Source organism: Eleginops maclovinus, chromosome 7 (assembly GCF_036324505.1).
Source record: "Eleginops maclovinus isolate JMC-PN-2008 ecotype Puerto Natales chromosome 7, JC_Emac_rtc_rv5, whole genome shotgun sequence".
NCBI classification, from domain to species: Eukaryota; Metazoa; Chordata; class Actinopteri; order Perciformes; family Eleginopidae; genus Eleginops; species Eleginops maclovinus.
Genome location: NC_086355.1, coordinates 4,017,021 through 4,036,219, shown reverse-complemented (window position 1 = coordinate 4,036,219; position 19,199 = coordinate 4,017,021). Strand labels below are relative to the sequence as shown.

Below are 19,199 nucleotides of genomic sequence, written 5' to 3'. Positions count from 1 at the left end.
CCCTGATTGAGGTGTTTGACTTCCTCGAAGGCGTAAACACTACAGGAAGCTGAAGAGCAGCAGGTTTCTGTCCTGTGATTAACAAGGCTCAGGGCTGTGGTGTGTTTTACAGGAGGGTATTTTCACATGGATATTTGTGTCCCCTTGCTCTTGAAATAGCTTTGTTTGCTGCTGGGAGATGCTGCTAATCTCTGCTGTTTAACTTAAAAATAAGGTAAAACTAGCTGCTCATAGTTAGCGGGATTCACAAAGACAAAAACAAATCTGAAGACTTTTTACTGCAGATGTCAAACTTTTAGCAGGCAAGTGATATTTTCACTATTAAAACCCAATGCAGATACATCCTAGAGTTGTATTTAGGGGGTAAGAACATATGCTAATGTAGCATTTACTCAATATCTCATCTTTTGAATGCATCACCCACCTTTCAGTGTTGAAATTAACTCTTTTGTCCATTGGCCAAATATGCAAATCTGCAGCCACTAGCATGTTCTACTAGCATTTAGCCTGTACGTTTGGCTAGTTTTGTGCCCTGCCGCTCTTTAAAACCATTTAAAAGCTATTATTCTTATTATATTTGTAACATTCAGCTCCTTAAATCCATGTGAGATGTCCAGTGTAATGCTCTACCTATGGAGCTGCAGATACTGCTGTTGGTTTTGGCCGTCCGGCTGCAGCCGCAGTCACACTGGTAATCCACAGACACCTGCAGATGGTCTTTGAAGCCCACCGGCTTGATGGTGAAGCTCTGGTCGGTGCCACGGGGGGGGCAGCTTCTCGCCTCCACACTCACGTTGAACGATACCTAAAGAGAAAGAAGGAGTGGTGTCATTAGAAAAATGTACAAACACTCGCACTGATAAGAGAGAAAAGATAGTGACTTCCTGTTTGTGGAAGTTCAACTGAAGTCCAGATGATTTGAGAGATAGAGGAGACTTTTCTGACTTTATATACACTTTTAACTACAACACCTTTAATCTCCTCTCTTTCTACGTGATGTGTTCCCACCCTACTTCCTTTTCATGGGAGCAAACACAGCCTCACACAGAACTGAACGTGCTGCCAGCTAGCCTGTGGGCGTGACCTCCACATGACCCCGTGTTCGCTCACACCAGCGGGGGTTTTTTTCACACCAAGACCAGTTTACAGGGTGCAGCTGATGTGGTTTTTGCCTGTGGCAGAAAGCGTGAGATGACATAAAACCAACACCCATCTGATTGCTCACAGGAAGGAAGTCTTGACAAGAACAGAAACCCAACCCCGCTGTTCTGTTCCAACATGAGCACGTTCGTCTGGTATTTTCCTCAGCAGCCATCCTCAGCGCTGTCTGTTCAACGGAGAGCTTGGGGGGGTTTTCTTTTATGTTGCCTCGACTTAAGTTGATGAAATCATGCTGCTACAAATGTACAAACCCACTGCTTAAACACCATATACGAATATGATGAAATGCTTAAAGAAACCCACATTTTCTCTTGATAATAAGGTGTATTTGCCAGATTTCCACTCTTTAAAGCTGAGAAGGCATGAGGTAAGGTTGCATACTCTCATCAAATATCCTTCATAGGCTAAGAATATTTCATACTTTGAAGCTCTGACTAAAAAGCGCTTAACACACAGAAGACAAACTGAGGTTTCGCACCAAAAAGCAAATATCCAGCCCTCACAGCACCTGCTGTTCTTGGCAGGAACATCTGAGTGATTGGATCTGAGTCCTGTGAGTAAAGGGCACGTCGAGACCAGACATGTCACAGCCTGGGCAGGGTGCTCAAATGTGTAGAAAAAAGGTAAACATAACCTCTGCCTGGGTATGGAGGATACACGAGCTGTATGTCTGGCAGCCAAATCTTTTCATTCAGGACAACAAAATTGTGAACAGCACGATAATCGGATTTTTGGTAAAGCCACTACAGGGCGCAAATTAGGCTATTTCAATTACTTTGATTATTTGATGCAGCTTATTCTCTAGATTAATCATTGAATATGGTAGTCTATAAAATGTCAGAATACAGTAAACAATGTCCAGACCATTTTTCAAATCCAAGGAGATGTCTTTAAATATTTAATAATTAGTTTATTGTGTATAAAAAGAAAGAGGAAAGCAGGAGATCTTCATTTTTAGGCTAAAAACCAGCATTTTCTGCCATTTTTGCTTGAAGAGTAAAACACATTTAATTGAAATAGATAAATATATGGCAATTTTTCTATTTCTTTTTAGCTTATTTTCACATCTGTAGCCTAAATGATCTCCACAATAAGATTCCAGGAGGTTAAAAATGACTGTAACAAGAAATGTATGCAGATTATGATGGGAAAACAAAGTAAGTATGATAGGTAAGCTCACTGTAAACTCTGGTATCATTAACTCACTTTGATTTAATCACTTTATTTCATCTTTAAGAGTTAGATATTTAATGCATCAATAGCTTTGCTCAAAGAAATCCAGCAGCAAAAATCAAACAGCCTCTCAAACATTTGAGCCATAAATACCAACGACTTCCTTCCCAAAAAATCCAGATATCGCTTTTAATTTCTTCATACATAAAATGCCCATTTATTTCCATTTATGGGGATTTTGAGATGAGATATAAACGCAAGCTGATTCATGACAGAAAGGGGCCTACGTCACATGCTGCCTGGACTCCCCCCTGCACTTGAGCGCGGGAAGCTTAACGAGATAACGAGGGACTCGATTAGATTAACTGTAAATATAAGTCAGGAGGATCATGTGGCTGCTGAGGACAACTGGGAGGTTGTGGGGGAGATAAAGGTTCGAAAAGTTAGCAGGAAGTAGTAGTAATGAAGCGAGGGAAAGAGTGAGGAGATGATGCATTGAGGCTAAACTCATTGAGAAAACGGTCGGGTGGGTAATGTAATTCCAGGAGAGATGTATAGTAGGGAATCAGTTCAGGGAAGGATAGGAGGGAGGCAGTGTGTTGAGTTTACTATGAACGAGGCGGGACTTCTGAATGTATACAGGACAACGTAATACAAGAGCAGAGCAAACCTCCACTAAGGACAAATGGTGCATTCAAGTACTCTTTGGATCATACTTTCACCAAGTCTTGTTCCAACTTCAGGGGGAGGTCCAGCTCGTTCGTTACAGACAGAAACACGTTTCAAAATGTAATGTCTTTATTTCTTGGTCCGTGCTACACACTAAGACCAAATTAGAAGAACATTTGGCCAGTCATTTTATATTAAAGAGGACATTTTATGCGCACTTTCAGGTTCATATCAGTACTTAGTGTCTCTCCTGGGACATGTCTGCATGCTTTAATGTTCAGAAAGCTCTATATGTTTCTCATACTGCCTGTGCTGCAGCACCTCTTTTCACCCTCTGTCTGAAACCAGAGCCCAGTCTGCTCTGACTGGTCAGCTGGTCGGCTCTGTTGTGATTGGTCAAACTCTTAGAGATGTCCCGCCACTTAGCCTATTATGTACAATGTGTTGGAGCACTAGCCAATAGATGCGCAAGTGTTACATTGTGATGTCACTATGATACAGATGTAAACAAAGGAGTCCAATGGAGGCATTTGAGGTGGGGAGCGCAGGGATTTTAGCCCCATTTACATGCACAAAAACATACATAACATTACAAGAAAGGGAAAAACCCCAAAAGCATAAAAGGGTCTCTTTAAATTTGCCAACAAACAGACAGAAATTGAGCAGAAAACGTAACACCCTCAGGTAACAGCACTGATGGAAACATAGAAACTGTATTTCAATCAAATATTTTTCTCTTTTTGGATGGTAGAATTTTTGTTACTGACTTGAAATCCAATTAACTGTGATAAGACCCATAACTGAAGCTCCAACTAAACAACACATAATCAAATTAAAACGCCAAAAAGCGACCTGTGGTATGTTAGCGCTGATTTGCATGTAGTCTATTCACTGTCATACATTTCTGTAGCGTCTTAACTCCACTCCAGCTAGCATTTCTCCTCCTGCCAGTTCACTTCTTTCAGGTTCACAGGCCTCCTCCTCCTGCCTACTTTTGTGTGAGGTCATTGAGATGCAGAATGGCGAGCTCACTCAGACACAGGGAGTGAAACCCGGGCCGGGGACGGGGCCACATCCTCAGAAAACACTGGGAAGTTTGGCACCCTGCGCACTGTCCTCAATCTCCTTTCACTGCTGAGGATAAAAGACAGGAGGAAGGCCCATCACCCCCCCCGAGAGCCCCCTTTCTATTCACTGTTGCTATTCTGCCACCCTTTCCCATCCAGAACCCAGGAAAATAAAGCCGTGGAGAGAAGAGCACGGAGGGGTTCGGGGAGAAGAATTCCCACTGTGTGACAGCATGTATGAAGCTGCCCCTTGCTAGCACTCTGAATAGCTCCAGGATTCAAAACAGATCTTAATTGAAGCCTGTATAGAATATAAAGTGACCACCAGAGAGAGGGCTGTGCAAAATGCAAAGCAACTAACACGTACCATCGCGCAGGGTCAGCTGACCTGGGCTTTTGTTCAGAGACTCAGCAACTGAGAAGCATCCCAACAGCCATGGAAACACAGCAGTCTTCAAACATTCAATATATTACTTTCCTGTGTGCTCATCCAGCCAGAAATCCACCCCAAGGATAAAAAACAAGCTGCTCCCCAGGTTGGAAGAACAGAACACAAGAGCTGCCTTCATCAGAAAGTGAGTTTCTGGTCCTGTGCAAACACATTATGTAATAACTCCACTTCCTTTTCACTTCGTTATGCAACTGAGAAAGCATCCTGACTGCATTCAGATCCTCTACTTAAGCAAAAGTACTAATACTCCAATTTAAAAGTACTTCATCTAGAACGGAAAAAGCATGATCAGTCAAATCTAGGAGTAGAAGTGTAATCATTGCAGAAAATAACTCTAAATTAAAAGATATTTTAAAGGAAAAGTAAAACATTTCAAAAGTTAAAACTGAAATATTTTCATAAAAAAAGGAAAATCATTAAACAATTATTAATACTGACACCAATTAATCAATGCAACATCTAAAAATTCACCCTAAAAATAAGGAAAGCAGCTACGTAATGAACTGGAATAAAGCTGGGCCTGGCTGCACCCCATAAAGATATATGATGTAATAACTAGAAGCCATTTTCACATTGTCATGTCTTCATCTGCTGCCCTTTGTAATTATCAGCGTACATGTCATAATAAATGTCATTATTTTAAAATAAATTGACATTTGTTTATGATGAAAATATTACAATACATGCATTACGTAATAACCAATCAAAATGCAACTACTGATGCCGTGTTGTCCAATGAAAGACAATCTATTGAACTTATTGATCTTTTAGTCAGTATGATTCATTGAGGTCATAGCTGATGACGTCCATTTTGGTTGGTTATTACTCAATACGTATTATTTCTAAATGTGAGGTGATCAATTAAATGTTGTGGGGGCTGAAATGATATTCCTGGAGCCGGACACCGAGCTGCGAACTCAAAGGGATTGTTCTTCCCGTTGGTAACAAATAATCTGCTAATGAAATGTCCCACGGTGCAGATTCATTGCCTTACAGTGAGACTGTTTACATGTTTTGATCACATCCTCCAGCATTGTCATCTACCTTGACACGACGGTGTTATTGTGCGTACTTGTTGCTGCAGGCACCAGATCCAGGAAGTCCATTTGAGAAACAGATCCGTGAGCTTTAACAACTTATCAGACTGCACGTCACCGTACAGGAGTTTAATAACAACATGAACACAGCCCGGAGACGGAGGGAGAGACTCAAAGCTCTGAGATGTATCCGCTGCAGATTAAACCCAGCTGAGAGGCAGAACGTCTCCTCAGGAATGATCCGAGTCTGCCAGGAGCTGTTTGACGGTAATAGGGCCTTTCCTTGGTTACGATGTATTAGATAAGCATTATTAAGCAATTAAAATATGAACAAATCAGCTGAGAGGAGATCCACTCTGACAGGGAACAGATTTCCAGATGAAGAGAGCAACAAAGAGTGTGACCTGGAGTAACCTCACGCAGAAACTCAGACTCGATGTAACTTTCATTACCGCGACTCCACATGTGCCAGCGCTGTCTCTTCGGTTACAGCAACATAAACCGTATCCCCCACCCCCCCCTGGATCCCAGACAGGAAGTCCTTTTAGACGACTCAAAGGTCACACAGATTGCCAAGTCACAACGTGTTGTCTTTAGTCATTGACTCAGATTATTATTAGCACTGTGAGCAGAGTAGAAGGGATCAGGCAGGACAACATGACCTAACATCTAAAAAAAAAAGGATTTATTTTTGGGGGATTTTCCCTTTTATGGTCAAATAGCATTACCAGTTCATAGATAAAGCTGCCACAAAAAAAAATGGTAACACTTTCTATAATTCCCATGTCTATAATGCATTTTAAACGTACTGATACTGTATCATTACCACCTTACAGCGCTGTATAATTATGTTTTCAACACTTCCTGAATCCATATAACTCAACCTCTACCTACGACATGCTGCGGGGCTATTCTTTTGACTTAAACACCTTTTCTTTCTGCTGCTGTTAATCATAACATGGGGAGCCATTTACTGGGAACAATGGCATCATCAGTGCCAAACCAAAGTTATTTCATGGAAAAAAACAAAAATTCAAGCCCAAAAGTTAGCCACTTTTAGGTCTGTTTGAATGTGCAGCCTCTGCACTCTGAACAACTATTTCCATGTGCCCTCCATTAGGCTAAAAATGTTTTTCTAAATGAGACGCAAAAGTGATTTAATGTCTGGACGACAAGCCGGGACTTTTTCATCCCATAAATGCAAACAACACCATCGTAGAAGGGTGACTACGCTTCTGCATGTATTGATAATACTACAAACCAAGTGATGGACCAACAACGGCATCATTTTTCACTTGAATGTTTTTTTCCAGGACAGTTTCTTCTGCTGAGACTAAATGCACCCTGAAGCCCACTGCATGGAAAATGTGATTAATTCAAAAACAGCAATCCTGAAGAAGACAAACACAGTAGGGCTCCTCCTCAAGATCCAACAACATGACTCCAAAGCTCCTCAAAATAGAACTGGAGATACAGAGCTACAAAGTGAGACTGGAGCACTCTTTTGTGCAACATTTAAGGTAAATAGGCTGCTTAATTCCAGATAACATGTAGATTACAGGCTCTGGATGTTATTATAATGTTATGTTTAATGTATGCATTCAACTGGAGCTGCTGTGATGCAAGAAGAATATAAGACTTGATCTGACCATCGAGTCTTTGTCCTGATTAAGATACTGATAAAGGTGTAGAGGAAGAGAACCACACTGCAACAGGATGCTTCAAGCATTCATAATGACAGGAGAGCTGGGACTCACTGTGTCTCCTATCTTCAGGTCAGCACACTTCCTCAGGCCCGGCAGCGGCTTCCCATCCTGGCAGGTGGCGGTGAAGGAGAGGCTGATGTCCTCCGGGTGATCCCACACCGACAGCTCCACTTTAGAGCGGATATTCTGAGGAGGAAGGGGAGGACACACTGTGGGAGTTAGAGACTCAGGGTTTGATAAATATTTTCCAGTGTCCTGAACGTAGTCACCATAACGCCTCCCACGCAGCCCTTTATATAAAACCACCTCAGTTTATCTTCACCAGGCCCGTAACCCCGGAGTAACGGCGTGGAAATGAGTGAAACATGGGGAATGTGTTGCTTCGCTTGGTTGCATTTTTATAGTTAATCCCACCAAAAAAACCACAGGCGCTGTGCCTGGACGCAGGTTGTGTGTGTGTGTGTTGATGTAAAATACCATGGTTGCTTGCAATACCAGCTGCATGTGGGTCTGTGCAACATGTGCACACCCAGCTGTAGACACTAACACACATTTACTGCAATAAAACTGTCCCAATGGTACTTGGACATGGATAAGCAACGTATGACACATTATGAATATCGCAACTGTGCACACTTCCTTCTTTGAATTTAGGTGTATGGGACGTATTTTTTCACAGTATTTGTCATAATTTTATCTTTTTTTTTGTTATTTTATGTATTTTTTTGAACATTTCTTTCGATTATTGATGAAATCTTTTAAAATATGAAATGTTCCAGAATATTTTCCCTCTTTTTTATTTGAATTGAAATAAAATTAAATCAACCTTATTGATCCCAAATTATAATATACTAATATTTTATTAATCCTAAATTGGGAAATTATTAAAATTCCCCAAAACGTAGCTGAATTTGTTGGAAATTTCCCAATTCAGGATCAATTTTCGATAATTCCTCTAACTGCGTTTATCTTTGCACCATAAGACAGTAAAGCAAATCCCTTGTATGTTTAAACATGGCAATTAACCTGATTCTAATTCACACACACACACACACACACACACACACACACACACACACACACACACACACAGACACACACACACACACACACACACACACACACACACACACACACACACACACACACACACACACACACACACACACACACACACACACACACACACACAGACAGAGTACTTTGAGTCAGACTTTAGGAAAAACACAACGTAACCTCACAGTGTTTAGTGAAGCCCATGGAGCTAAGAGCCCCGAGCACTGGTTAGAATGTGGCGCAGGAATGTTAATAAGGCCGTGAGTCAATGCTCTTCATTCAAACCCCACTCCCACACGCTGAGCGAGTCAAGTCTGCATTGACAAACGTTTCTGTCGCAGAGAATATGCAAAAAAGGTTCCTCCTGATTGAGGCAAGGGAAAATCTGCACACTCACACAGGAAGACATCCAGGGAACGGCTGACTTCAGAAAGCTCACTTAAGAAAGTTAAGAGACGCAGGAAAACATGTTTTAGAAGACAGCAAGTATGATAAATATCAGGCTCCAGATAAAGGTTATTAAGGTGTGTCGTTACTGTTTGTACCGGGCAAAAACAGAGCACTTTTTTAAATGAAAGATGAGCAAATCCTGCAGGAAAAGGTCAGCCTTTTGTGTCTTTTGGTGCTCGCTCTTCTCAAGTGACACAGATATTTAATATTGCATCGACTGAAGTCAGGCTTGAATTTATTTGGACCTTAAAGCCTCTTTTTTTTAATTTCAGATGTACTGAGCTAAACTCAAGTTTGTCTTGTGAGGTAGGATAGTTTGGTCAATTTAAACCATTTCTTATTTGAATTTGAATTGAATAATGACTTCTACATCTGTCAATTGATCCATCCATTTTTAATTGCTATCCCTAGGAGAAGAAGCTGCACATGCATGCATCAAATGTGCTAAAAGTCAGCTGTTAAAACCACTTCCTGTCGACTGAGATGAGAAACCCAGCTTGTGTGTGAGCAGCCCTGTCAGCTGGAGGCTCGTGAGCAGCGTCTCAGCAGTGCGACGGCTTTAAAGAATTTCCCCTCCCTCTTCCTCTTGTCTTTCTTCTCAAATCCCTGTCTGTTGTTCCTCGGATGTCACACACACACATAAAGGGGAAACCACACACACACACACACTGACAGATTTCCTTTACTCACGTTGTACGCTGCGATGATCAGCTGAATGACATTCTTAGAGTCCGTGTCCAGGATTTCTACCGTGGTTCCAGGTATGAGTGCAGTGAAGTTCTTCATGAGGGAAATAAATTAAAGATAGCGTTAAAAATTCACCCGGCAACTGAACGTCCTTTAACGTCATTGGCCCTTACAATAAATAATAACAGTATGCAAGATAGAAAAGTGGAAATCAAAGCACCTTATAAATAACGTAGAGGCGCTTCGTCACGGCGAAGATGAGGAAGATGTTATTTTCTGCCAGTTTCTCCCCCAGCAGAGCCAGAGAGGGATAGTCCTGTGAGGATGGAGAGCAAGGCATTGTGGGTATTTTCACAAACAGGAAGCTGACTACCGGATGCCCTTCTGACCCGCGCTGTGTTTACATTGCTCTGCCGGCTCCCTGACACCACAGCTCCAAGTGGTTCCTTCATCTTATCTCATTTCAGCTTCACAGAGAGTCCAGATCACACTTTGAGATGTGGTTGTGTTATTGGATTCAATTCTAACCGAGAGACCTTTTTATTTAAGATGGATGGAAAGTAAACAAACTCCCAGTGATTTGTATCCATAACCAATGACATAGTTGAACTAGGAAACAGAAATGGGCCTCGTGCTCAAAGTCTTCTTCTATTATATAGAAATAATTAGTCAAGATGATGAAGATGATGATGATGATGATGATGATGATGATGATGATGACTGTACTTATACAGCTCTTTATCAGGTCTCCTCGACTCCTCAAAGCTTCACACCTCATTCATTCTGGCTCATGCCCAAGAATTGGAGAGACACTTTTAATTTAAAGAGAAACGTTTAAAACTAATTTATTACCAATTCTTCTTTTTTTTGGGGAGAATTGAAGAAATGCCACCAAAAAAAAGTTAGAAAGAAGAACTTCAACAAAGATTTGAGTTTTTATTTGTGCTAAATTAAAAACGATTGAGAAATATAATATCTGCAGCCCACAAATGTAATAAGCCAATCATGAAAGCTACTCTAAAACATAAGAGAATATATTGGATTATATTAATTTCATGTGGACAAAATTATTTTCCAAATTTCTGATCAGTGGACCGCAACAACAGCATTATCCTGTTAGGAGAGCTCTTGACCTCTTGTAAAAAAGGACCTTGGAAATCGGGGATGGAAACACAAATAAGAGGACGTTTTGTTTGTATATCACTTCCTGCATGAGGCCCGGTGTTTCCTCAAACCATTGCATCTTGTTTGAGGAACAAAGACACTGAGGTGAAGAAAGCCTTTCCTTGTTATGCTTCGAGTGGACACAGAGATTCACCCATTAAATGAGAGCACAGTGCAGTTCACATGATAATGATACGTTTGATAGCATTAGTCCTCTGGCATCTTCAGACGGTATACGCGGATCATGTGAGCAGAACTGTTTCCGTGCTGCTGTTAATGCATCTAACACTAACCACTCCGGAGCAGCATTATCACTCATATCATAACTGTGAGGGAATAAGGAGCGGGATTTGGACAAATGGTTTTAATCTATTTGTATCTCTGCATGCTGTGTCAATCAACAGGTCTATTCTGAGAGGGTCCTGGCAGGACTGCAGGTATACTGTGTGTATCGGACCTTCTCTCTGCTATTAATACACACATGTTCTTCCTCAGGTTGCCGGGTTGAATTTGAAGCTGAATTCACTTGAGTAGTTCTTTGATATCGAATCGGATTAAGTTGATATTAAATAAGTTTGAATCCAGTAATACATGCTTGAGTTCGAGCCAAGTGCAGCTCATACAAGACACCTCGTCATCGAAGAAGGAAGCTGCTCAATGGAGGAGACATTACTCATTCTTTAAGTCAACATTTGTAATTCCAATGTCCATTTACAGCTGAAGGTGTGTTAGACTTTGGTGATGTGTGACTACAGGTTAAAGTTAGAGGGTTTAAAGCGGCAGTGTACATTTACATGATTTCTTCAGTCATTCCTTTTGGGGATTAAACGTGATAAACAATAGAACAAGTCAAATGTGCCACATGCATTCTGTAGCTGGGATTTAACGCTCCTCTTTTACGTGGGGTCATAAAAATAAAGGATCCATATGAAATAACCACAGTTTTGTACACTCCTGTGAATGAATTACCTGTCAGAAAAACTAGATAAAAGGAGAAAACATTTATTAATTTTGTGAAGTTCGAGCCAGCCTTTGCTTATTCCTCAATCCAGACGACACATTTGCATAATTTTGTATCATGAGGTCTCAAAAAATAATGAAATTGAAGATATGATTTCATTGAAGGACAATGAATGATCATAATTGATAACCGCCTAGCCTCACTCTTTTGGTTAGGGTAATGTATTATTTAATAAAAGTCTACTTATTAGTCAGAAATATCCGGAACAGGTCTCTCTCCAGATTCAACACAGACAATCCAAATGATAAACATGATAATATGAGTGTGGACCCAGGAGGATCTAAAAAGAGCTTCCCAAACGTCTCCTCACCATCTGTGTGGAGGCGCTGTACTCGTTCTTGTCGTTGAGGTGGCACTCCCCGTCGTGGGGCTGCACGAGGCCCCCGAGCCGGCCGTCCAGAGCCAGGTGAGGAACATCATCTGTGGCGAACACCAGCAGGTGGTACGCCTCCTTCCTCCACCCGATCTCCTCCTGTGAGGGGACATAGCCGGTCAGCACCAGGGATGTATAAAGAGAGCTGGACACAGCGTGGGAGGTGGGACCCGATTTATTCCTATGAGAGTGGCGCATGAAGCCAAAAAATGCCTGACTCCAGAGCAAAAATACCTGCATCTGGACCCATAGACGCCTCAGATGGAGATGGAAAATAACTGGATTCGGCTTTTAGTGCATTTTATAACTTTGAGACCCTAATGATTTAAAATAAGGGCTCAAAAAGGGTTCGTTTGGGGTAGTATTCTAAGTATTTTGGGCCCAATGACATCAGGGGCTGACATGGATGTTGTAGTACTGCCGTTTGGCCACTAGGAAAACTAGCTTCTCCGTCAGCCACACTTCCTGGGGTCTTGGTCAGGACCCAGAAGGGTTCATCTAATCCTGTAACAGAGTATTTCTATACTGTGGTATTCCACTTTACCTCAGCACTTCATCCACCTCTGTGTACAGATGACAGAAGCACCCTATCATCACACAACACAGCTTCATATTCCAGGTAAACTTCCATATTTAACTAAGAACTCGTTATCAGTTTCCTGAAGTTTCCCACTGAATCCAAACACAGTGAAGAGGCACCCAGAGTTTTCTACCACAGCCGGCTGCTTTATGCCTAATGCACGCCACTACAGAAACATAACATTAAGCCATGGAGGAGGAGGGGGGGATCAGTCTTTTGTTCATGATTTGGCCAGTACAGTATACAACAGAGCTGTGGACACCCAATCAGAGGCCAGAGAAGATGTTCACCAAGACAATAAGCTAATGTTAGCTTTACACACACACTGATGACTACTCGAGCTTTTCTATATTATAATACTTCTATTTCACTACATTTTGAAAGAGCCACGGTGCAGACTGAGTACTTTTACTCGTCCAACTTTGACAACATTTAGCATTTTACTTGTGTAAAGTCACAAATTATACAAATATCTAAGTATTTGTACTTTTACCTGGGTCAAATATCTGCTAACTCCTCTGCAGTTAATCACTTTCTCTCCTTAAATCAACACTCTTTTTCACACAGTGCCACGGGGAAAAATAAGAGACCACTTCAGCATTTTCATTTTCTCTTGTGTTATTATTTATAGGTCTGTCTTTGAGTTCAAGGATTATTTTTTTATTGTATTCTATAAACTACAGACATGATTTCTCTGTGTTGAAATTCAACAGACACTGGACTGGCTGCCATACATGTAGAGATAAAGATTCAAGAAACATTCGGAGTGGTCTCTTAATTCTTTCCGGAGCTGTATTTAATTCTGTTTATTTGAACTCCACTAGACATTAAACTTATGACCAGTCCTTCACTATCAACTGAAGAATACGATGAATGAGTGTTTGGGGCGGCTCCCGCCTCCTGAGCAGCGAGCGTTTGAAACAGTGCGGCAGGAGTAAATTACAAGGCAGGAGCCGCTCGGAGGAAGTCATTCTCTTCCTGTAGAAAACAATTAAATTGGCGCAGGGATCTGACTCGTCCTCATGTTGAGCCAGCTGCAGCAGACGGCACTTCCTGTCTGCACCCCCCCCCCCCCCTGGTGCTTTTAATTAACAAGCAAATAGGGCAGACGCTTGTCACGGGAGCATCTTCCCCTCCATCTGCACCAAATGTCACTCAATTGGGGGGTGGGGGTTATGTAAGATAACAGTGGGTGCATGGCTGTCTCTGAATTATTCACATCTCACACTGCACTGTGACTTTCATTCATGTTGTTGTTTTCTGTTTATTTTATCCTCTTAGCTTTTTAAGTTAGTTTCTAAATGCTGTTTAATAATGGGTTTAATTCTCAATGCTCTAAATTCATTCTTAATTGAATTGCCTTGTGTTGAAAGGTGCTTTATAAATGCCCTGACTTTCATTCCTTTATAAATGGATAAAGATTGTACTTTATCGCCAACCATTCCTTGCACTACAGTTTTTAGTTATTTGTATGTTTATATTTGCTGTAGATACTTGTAAATATGTGAGTCAGTCTATGCAAGAAAGAAACAGAGGATTGCGGAATACTATTCAAGAGTGAGGAGAGAAAACGTTGTCAATGGCTCTTCTAAGGGAAGAAATATGTTCTTAAAACCCTAAATGTTTGGGATCATTTGTAACTAAATCAAATCATTAATTATATTTCAGTTTGTCGTTTTTTTCCCGACCCTCTCTACAGCTTATTTGCTTACGTTGTTTATGTTTGCACCACCAAAGCAGATTCCTTGTAAACGTGCCTGGCAGTAAATTCTGACTCTAAAGACTTAAGTCACCTTACAAACGGCCGCCTGCAGGATGGCGTCGAACCCGCCCTCCGGTGCGTCCCGGTTGCGAGACACCATCTGCTTCTGCACCTCCTGGTTGAAGCGGTCCACTTTGTCCGTCAGCGAGAGGATGTGGCGGAAACCGAAGGTGGGGACGCAGTTGGGGAACAGTTTGTATCTGTGAAGGGGGGTTAGGGTTAGGGTTAGGGTTAGGGTTGGGGGGGGGGGCAGAGAGGTAGAGAGATGTAGATATATTTCCTCTGAGAGACACATCTGCACAATATTCAAAGCAGCAGAGGTTTGACCTCATTTTACATATTTAATGTACTGTAAAAACAGGATGAAGCGGACTTTATCCACATTTAATGAAAACTGTGCAGAAATCCAAGCAGAATTGGTTAAAAAGGGGAGACTTTTGGGTCATTTTTCTCTGATATTGGCTTAAATAAATATGATATTTAGAAAAAAGAAAAGATAATGACAAAGGGAGTGTTTTAATTCACACTGCTTCCTTATTGCCAATCGTTATTACTTCCTGCACTGCAAGTTGATTCCATTGTTCCCAGTGAAATGTTCTCAACGGTCTTCTAAATAAAATCCAAGTAATCAAAATAAAGTACTCTCATATCTTATGACAATGATCATTTTACGCACTATTTTTGTCAATCTCAATACAAATAAACAGAAATGATGCGGGTAGGATTCTACATTTGCAAGAATTTCTACAAAACAAAATGTTTTCCTGAGTCTGAACTTCATTTGCAGCCCTATCAACACCACTTTGTATCAGACTGCTGTTTTGACATATTCCGCCTTTTTTAAATACTTCCCCTCCAGGGATTCATGTATGGCACAATTCCGTATGAAACTCAGACTCATTGTTGAGCTCTGCTTTTACATAAACAGGATGTATACTGGCACGAGTGAGCTGGGTTGATAAGAGGTCAAAATGTTGTCATCTATCCCTTTTAACACACACACACACACACACACACACACACACACACACACACACACACACACACACACACACACACACACACACACACACACACACACACACACACACACACACACACACACACACACACACACACACACACACACACACACACACACACACACACACACACACACACACACACACACACACACACACACACACAACACACACACACACACACACACACACACACACACACACACACACACACACACACACACACACACACACACACACACAACCTAGATGGGAAGTGATGCGCGATGCTGGGCGCTGGGTTAAAGCAGAGCGCTCTCACCTCGGGGGCAAACATGTTGTGCCGCAGCTCCTGACCCTCTGTCTGTTCCGCTGCCTGACAGTTTGCCCTCATCAACAATCCCTGCTTCTTCCCTCGGCTTTATCAAATATGAACAATCTCTCAACCCCGCAACTGGAGGATATCCAACCATGCATGTTTCATGAGAGTGCAGAAATAGAACGAGTGGGTTTGAGTAAATTATTATTTCCCTTTCATCTCTTGACAGCGCGCTTCTTCAGTCTCCTTGTTAGAGCTACATTCACATTCACACTTTGAATCCTGCAGCCGCTACTCACCCATTGCACGGATTCTCCTGGTACTTGGTAGCGGTGTAGGAAAAGGGCGACATGTTTTTGTCCACGAAGGAGCCGAAGCCCAGCCTGAAGTTGCTGGTGAGCTTGCCCATCTCCTGGGCTAGTTTGGTGCCGAGGTTACGGATGGTCTCCAGATCATCCTTCATGGAGAGAGAGAGGTCCATCAGGTAGTAGAGATCCACGGGGTAATCCTCCACCTGCCGCACCTGCAGCTCAAACCACGTCTGGTCTCCTGGATGGGGAAGAGGCTGTTAGCTGCTTTACTCCCACAAACACTTAAAGGTGTACTTTACCTCCCAAAGAAACATTTGTATATCCCTTTATCACCTTGTGTTACATTCATTTCTCAAAGAAAGGGATTTTTCCTCGCTCCAGTGTGAAAGAAAAATCCAAAAACAATAGAAACATCTTGAGGAATGGAAGATTTATCCAGTCCTATGCACACTACTTTACAAAAACATGCATTTTACTCAATCCTGATTATTTGCTTTTGGAGGCATGATGCTCTGTTTTCAAACTTTTATAAAAAAATGCATGTAAGTTACAATAGTGATCATACAACTGGGAAAATAAGACTTGGACTACCCTGCAGGAGTGTTTGTAAACAGATGTTTTGATAAAGTGTTGCTATTGATTAAACCTGGCTGCCATTTACTTCGATTCATTCAGACTTTTGTCAGATGTTGCATCCTCTTTCAACGTCTTCATCTTCAAAAACTCAAGGTAACACGTGGTCATTCATTCATAAATATACGGTCATTCTTTGGCTGCGGTATTCCATTAAGACTCGAGGAAAGAAGCTTTGAATTATTCATGATGTGTCTTTTTTTAACCGTAGCATCTCTGAGGCGTGTGCACTCTAAAGTCTATCTTTACCTGGCCGCAGGCTGACGGAGATCTTCTGAGGCTGAATCTGGACCACGTCGTTCTGGGTCCACCCGGATCCTTTAGAGCTCAGAGGCATGTTGTGCAGCACCGAGATGCTGCTGCTGGGATACTCGATGAACCGAGCCTCGCAGCCCCTCTTCTGCAGGTTCTGACTGAAATCGCACCGTGAGTTCAGAGTCCGTCCCCTCCCAAACTCCTGAAGGATGGAGAGGAAACACACCTTGCATTATTGACAGCGGTGGAGAATAGAATGACACAAGTGGCTTACAGTCATCGTGGAAACTAAATCAAGAGAATAATGCGGTACCTCTTGTGCGCACCAGGCGCAACTGCGGTGGATCAGGAGGCATTCTTCACAGGAAGTAGCGCTGCCACCCATACACATGTTAAGACCTGAGGAGGATCACAGACAGGGGGGGGGGGGTTACAGCACAGACACAGTTGTTCTAATAGGACTTAAAGTTAGGGACCAGAAAACAGAACTGAAATCCTTGTGAAGTGTATGGTTTTCTATGGCAGTTTTCTCTAATGTTTGGAGCTTGTGGTGTTGCATTGAAAAGCACTATATTATGGATTTTATGGTATGTATCTGTAATTGAGGTGACAACAATGCAATGACATCCCTCAGTAAAGAATGCAGCCAAATAAAACTAACAGCAGCCAGAAAAAACATACCAAATACCAGTGATCTGACTCAGACAACAGTTAAACATTATAATGTTCACAAAGGAGGTGTGCATGGCATTGCAAGGGTGTGTTCAGGTCAGTCAGTTTAAAGTGTTGACGTTTATCTTACTTTGAAATAAAGGCCTACAGGGACCTTTTGTTTTTGCTAAATGTGGTTTATTTTGGACAACTTATGCAGCTTAAACACACATATAAAAATGTTTTAATGCACAATCTGATATTCTTTTAAAATATTGACAGTATTTAAATAATATTGCACAATTATCATTAAATGCACCCACTGAAAATGATTGAAACTAAATAATTTGTTAATTATTCCTAAAAAGTCCCAAACAGTAATGCACAACACCTTGTTTTTCATACACCAGCTCTAAATGTGATCATCACCTTATTTTATTTGGCTTTAAATGCATTCTCCTGAAAGAGTGTGTTAGGCACAATGCAATTCCATGATTTGTTATGATGAAAGAGGGTAGAAATGATTTTTCCTCAGTCATTTCTGCACCGTAAACAAATATCTAGATGTTGACTCTCCTGCATGTGGCTCCAGTTTACAGTAGCTGCACTCTCCCTGTGTGTGCCCCAAACACTGACCCACTGTGTGATGTTTCTGTGCAAACAGGCTTGATATAGGATGGCAGATAATTTATTGTAAAAGCAGACAATCCTGCTTTGTCCTACCTCTGGCAGTGTGCAGAAATGTTTCCAGAAGCATGCAGCACACAGCCGCTCTCCACAACCACGTCCCCGGGCTCCACATGGTGTCAGCGGCGTGTTGTTGAAATACCAGATTTGAGTGTCTATTCGCAGCTGACACCGGTAATTACTTTACCATCAGCTCTCTCATTGGATTAACTCCTCTTTATGTGTGCAAACCTCCACAGAAGAGTGTGATTTAGACCATCTCAGCTCGCGCGTTGTCTGGGCTCATAGTGCTGTATCCGCGTAAAGACACGGAGACTCTTCCATTGTGTTTGAGATTGTGCAGAAAGGGAGCGCTCCTCGCAGTCCTGTTGATCCTGAGGTTCTGTTTTGGGACTTCTCTACCGCAGGTTTCCACGTCCTAATGACTACTTCACCCATAGCTGACAGCAACTCCACAACTTCTCCATGGATTTCATGGCACTCCTCGGTACCACACGGGGGAAAATCTGCGCCAAAAAGATGAAGAGGCAACAAAAAAGGCCGTAAAAAGGATAAATAATGCACACAACTCCAGCGGTAGGTTTCTGCTCCAGGTTTCTGTGTTGCCTTTTCAGTTAGTCCGGTTTGTTTCCCAGCTGGAATCTCCGCCCATTCCCCAGCAGGGATTACATTAACCCCTCCGCTGCTGGTTGAACAGTTGGCACCACTGTGGTTTAAAACCCGACCAGGAGGCAGAGGAGCTGCGGACACCTAGTGGTGACTCCTGGGGAATGATCCAGGAGCTGTACGGGGCCACAGATCTGTAGCTGGGGTCACGTTTGACTAGCATTTTAACTTCCTGTTTTATCACCTAAATAGGTTGAAGCTGGCAAAAGACTGAAATCTAAAATTTGGTTTCTGGTGTAAATCGGAATCTCTGAGAATCTGATCTCATGAATTCTGATATTGTCTACCTTCATATGTGGTCCTAAATCAGGTACAGATT

At 42.0% G+C, this 19,199-nt stretch overlaps 1 protein-coding gene across 1 annotated transcript in view; it reads right to left on the bottom strand.

Annotated features, from left to right (window-relative positions):
- Nucleotides 1-18,875, bottom strand: part of itgb5 (integrin, beta 5) — a 45,675-nt gene extending 26,800 nt beyond the window's left edge. The window contains exons 1-10 of the mRNA XM_063887649.1: nucleotides 18,251-18,875; nucleotides 17,190-17,275; nucleotides 16,871-17,078; nucleotides 15,977-16,226; nucleotides 14,389-14,557; nucleotides 11,953-12,114; nucleotides 9,678-9,773; nucleotides 9,461-9,550; nucleotides 7,316-7,450; nucleotides 631-805 (exon numbers count right to left, since the gene is read on the bottom strand). Of these exons, the coding sequence (XP_063743719.1) occupies nucleotides 631-805; nucleotides 7,316-7,450; nucleotides 9,461-9,550; nucleotides 9,678-9,773; nucleotides 11,953-12,114; nucleotides 14,389-14,557; nucleotides 15,977-16,226; nucleotides 16,871-17,078; nucleotides 17,190-17,275; nucleotides 18,251-18,329 (1,450 nt within the window). The 5' untranslated portion in view covers nucleotides 18,330-18,875. The remainder of the gene's footprint in view (nucleotides 1-630; nucleotides 806-7,315; nucleotides 7,451-9,460; nucleotides 9,551-9,677; nucleotides 9,774-11,952; nucleotides 12,115-14,388; nucleotides 14,558-15,976; nucleotides 16,227-16,870; nucleotides 17,079-17,189; nucleotides 17,276-18,250) is intronic.
- Between the last annotated feature and the right edge of the window lie 324 nt (nucleotides 18,876-19,199).